This window comes from Stegastes partitus, unplaced genomic scaffold, assembly GCF_000690725.1.
Source record: "Stegastes partitus isolate 25-593 unplaced genomic scaffold, Stegastes_partitus-1.0.2 Scaffold369, whole genome shotgun sequence".
NCBI lineage: Eukaryota > Metazoa > Chordata > Actinopteri > Pomacentridae > Stegastes > Stegastes partitus.
This window is the reverse complement of record NW_007578100.1, coordinates 364433-367850: the sequence shown is the minus strand read 5'-3', so window position 1 is coordinate 367850 and position 3418 is coordinate 364433. Positions and strand designations below refer to the sequence as shown.

At 40.9% G+C, this 3418-nt stretch overlaps 1 protein-coding gene across 1 annotated transcript in view; it reads right to left on the bottom strand.

Moving 5' to 3' along the window:
• The window catches only part of slc26a6.2 (solute carrier family 26 member 6, tandem duplicate 2), a 23904-nt gene extending 20714 nt beyond the window's left edge, over nucleotides 1–3190 (bottom strand). Inside the window, exons 1-3 of the mRNA XM_008284718.1 lie at nucleotides 3063–3190; nucleotides 430–569; nucleotides 136–246 (exon numbers count right to left, since the gene is read on the bottom strand). Coding sequence (XP_008282940.1) covers nucleotides 136–246; nucleotides 430–569; nucleotides 3063–3190 — 379 coding nt within the window. The remainder of the gene's footprint in view (nucleotides 1–135; nucleotides 247–429; nucleotides 570–3062) is intronic.
• Nucleotides 3191–3418: the final 228 nt, after the last annotated feature.

Genomic DNA, 3418 nt, shown 5'->3' with positions numbered 1-3418 from the left:
GGGACATCAATAAAGTTCATCTTCTCCCATTGCGTCTTCTAACATTTGTAACATCTTCACACGTCTCACAGTAGATTTATTCCCACCTTTTGAAGTGACCCGCTAATCAGATACAGCGAATAATAAAGTGCATACCGACTGAGATGTGCTTGGATGTGCCGAAGATGAAGTAGATGAGCACCGGGTAGAAGGAGGAGTAAAGGCCAAAGACTGGAGGAACAGCTGCCAGCAAGGCGTAGGCCATTCCTGCAGAGATGAAAGAGGATGAACAGGATTTGCAAGGATGTTCATCAGTAGTAACGGAATTAAAAAAAAAAAAAACGTTATAACCTTCAGTGTACCATTAACAATTAATAGAACATCTCTACCTTCAGCTCCCCTACCAATCCTCCTCCCTTAGCGTTTCTACTTCCTAAACCTCCAGCTCACCCTGCGGCAGCTGCATGATCCCGACGCTGATCCCAGACACCAGGTCGCCCAGAGCGTTCTCTTTGATGGAGTAACGAGGAAGCCACGATACGACGGGAACACTTCCCAGCAGGCAGCTCTTCATCCGGGGACCAGAACACCTGAGTTGGTTTGACAGACAGAGAAAAATAGAGACAATGGGGGCAATAGTTTTTAAAAAATTGCTGCACGTGTCGATTCTTTGCTTGATGTCAGATCTCTGGGTCACTCAGTCGATGCTGTTGTGTTGTTCAGTCTCCTCTATCAGTCTCCTGTATCTAACTGTCTCTAGCTGTTTTATTCCTTCCTTTATTGTCTTTTAATTGTCTTCTTTTACTGGGTTTTATTTTTCTTTATATTTTTAGATTGTTTTATTGTCTTTCATGCTTTATGTGTTTCACCTTCACCATTCTTTATTTATTTATTTATGCATTTTTTGCCTTTTACTTCTTTTAATGTTGTTCTTACACTTCTCTTTGATTCTGTACAGCACTTATGTTGTATCCGTATGAGTGAATCCCACATTTGAACAAAGTTTGAAGCCCAAACCCTCTTGTAATCATTAAAAAACTCACCCAGAAGACAAACACTATATCATATTTTTGCCAATATCTGACATGCAGATATTATCCAGTGTATTCTGGATGACTGATACCAATATATCCCCATATTTGTAGGTCTCTCCTTTACAGGAATTACCATATTTAAACTATTCCTATCCCTGTTGTGATGGCCCACTGGCAGGAGCAGACATTCAAATGTGCTCGATAAGAAAATGACAACAACTTACATCTTTTACCCTTACAAGCGTTATCTGTCCATCAGTGTTCATTTATGGTGGATACAAACACATTACTGTTTGTGTGGCTCTTCTTTATCTCTAAACGTACACATGTGTTAACCCTCTGAACTCCAAGCTGTTTCTGGGCGTTTGTCACATTTTAACTCACTGTGGACTCATTTTTTCACTGTGATATAAAGTGTTGCACATCTATGGAAGTAGCACAACTATGACTAGAAGGAGAAAGACCTCAGAAATGCAATGTAATATAGTTATAATGCCATTGATCATTAAAGAAAACAAAACACGGGGCAAGAAAAGCCCACTAGTCTTCTCTGGTTGCTGTAGTGGCAGAATGACTGCACAGAGCGCTAAAATCATCTGTTAGCTCCCGCTGGCTCCCAACAAGAAACAGGAGGTTCAGTTCATCACATAGGATTTGTAAAACAACAAGAACCAGATGTGGGATTCGACTCCATCAGAGCATTTTTTCAGACTTTCTGTGTCGATGCAGAAGTAGTAAATTAACCTTAGCACGGTCTAGAAATGGAGATTTCTATGTGGAGACTTTTGTTTAGATTTTATTCAGGGAAAAATTACACATAACAAGTGAAGCCTTCGTATTTGTATTGTGTGTCTTTGGCAGGAGATAAACTTCACAAAGGTTTATGATTGTGAGGTGTCATTATTTGTTCTAATATTAGTCACAGTTACTGGTAAAGGTTTGACTAAGGATTTTTTTAAAAAGTATTTCAGTCAGCTACTGTGGGAAACTCAAATTTATGGGATTAAATTATGGAACCCTTTTACATAATCCTGGAGATGTAAATGCAATTTTAGCAGCTGGTTTTGTGTGTTTGAGCAAACTGGCATCTTGTCTGACTTTCTGCCAATTGACTTGTATGCAAATGAAATCTGATGCCAAAGTCCGTATTTTCCCAAAGGGGAAAAAGACACTTCAGTCGATGTAGGAACCTCTACAATAAAACCACATCAACTGTCCATTCATCCATCATCTATACACCGTTTAATCCTCACTAGGGTCATGGGGGGCTGGAGTCTATCCCAGCTGACTCAGGGTGAAGGCAGGTTCACCTGGACAGGTCACCAGTGTATCACAGGGCTACACTTAGAGACAGACAACCAAGCACACTCACATTCACACCTACAGACAATTTAGAATCACCAATTAACCTCAATGTGTTTTTGGACCTTGTGGGAGGAAGCTGGAGAACCCAGAGAGAACCCACACTGCACGGGGAGAACATGGAGACTCCACACAGAAAGATCCCGGGTGTCCTCACCGGGACACAAACCAGCGACCTTGTAGCTGTGAGGCGACGATGCTAACCACCGACCCACCAACAACAGTAACAAAAAGTAAAAATGGAACCCAAAACCCCACAAGAACGTTTCTGAGCAGCACCTAGAGTCACCATTTTAAATTTGAAAGTTTTCTCCACAGTCACAAGATTGCGAAACCCTAAAAGTTAATTTATTTGTTTCTTTAAGTCCTTTTAAAGCCTCTCGGCCTAATTTTTTACTTCGCTCACTTCCTAACCTCACAGGAAATGTAACACATGGACTGAGCACATCTTTTTCTTTTCTTACTCTGAGCCATTTTGATGTAAAATGTGAAGAACACATTATCTTTAGTATTTAAATTTTTTGGGGAGCAAATATGAAATCTGGTGAATGTTAGACTAATGTATTCTGTGACTCTATGAATGTGCATGCACAGGTTACATCACTAAGTGCTTTAATATGAAAATCTGCAACCCAGGAAACAGCTGAATAGGACCGATAAGCTGAGATGCACCGTGGGGACTTTTACCTCATTGCTCCTTTGACTTTGTCCTTCAGAGATGTTTTTGGCTCCGACTTCACTGCCATCACGTCCACGGCTCCTTCATCCAGGACCTCCCTGTGGACGCTGTAGCTCGTCCGTCTCCTCTCCGCCATGGCTCAGACAAGCTGGAACATCAAACACAGACAGCTTCTTATCTTTCTAAATGCTGATTTGTTCTTGCAGAAGATTTTTTACTTTACACTTTTCAGGCATTATTGCAAAAAATGGCACCAATAAGTTCTCAGGGGTGTTAAAATATTTTTAAAGCAGTTACTGCAGTTGCTGCACCAGTTGTTACCTTGGTGTGTTTCCTACTGTGTCTTAGATTCCAAACTCCAGCT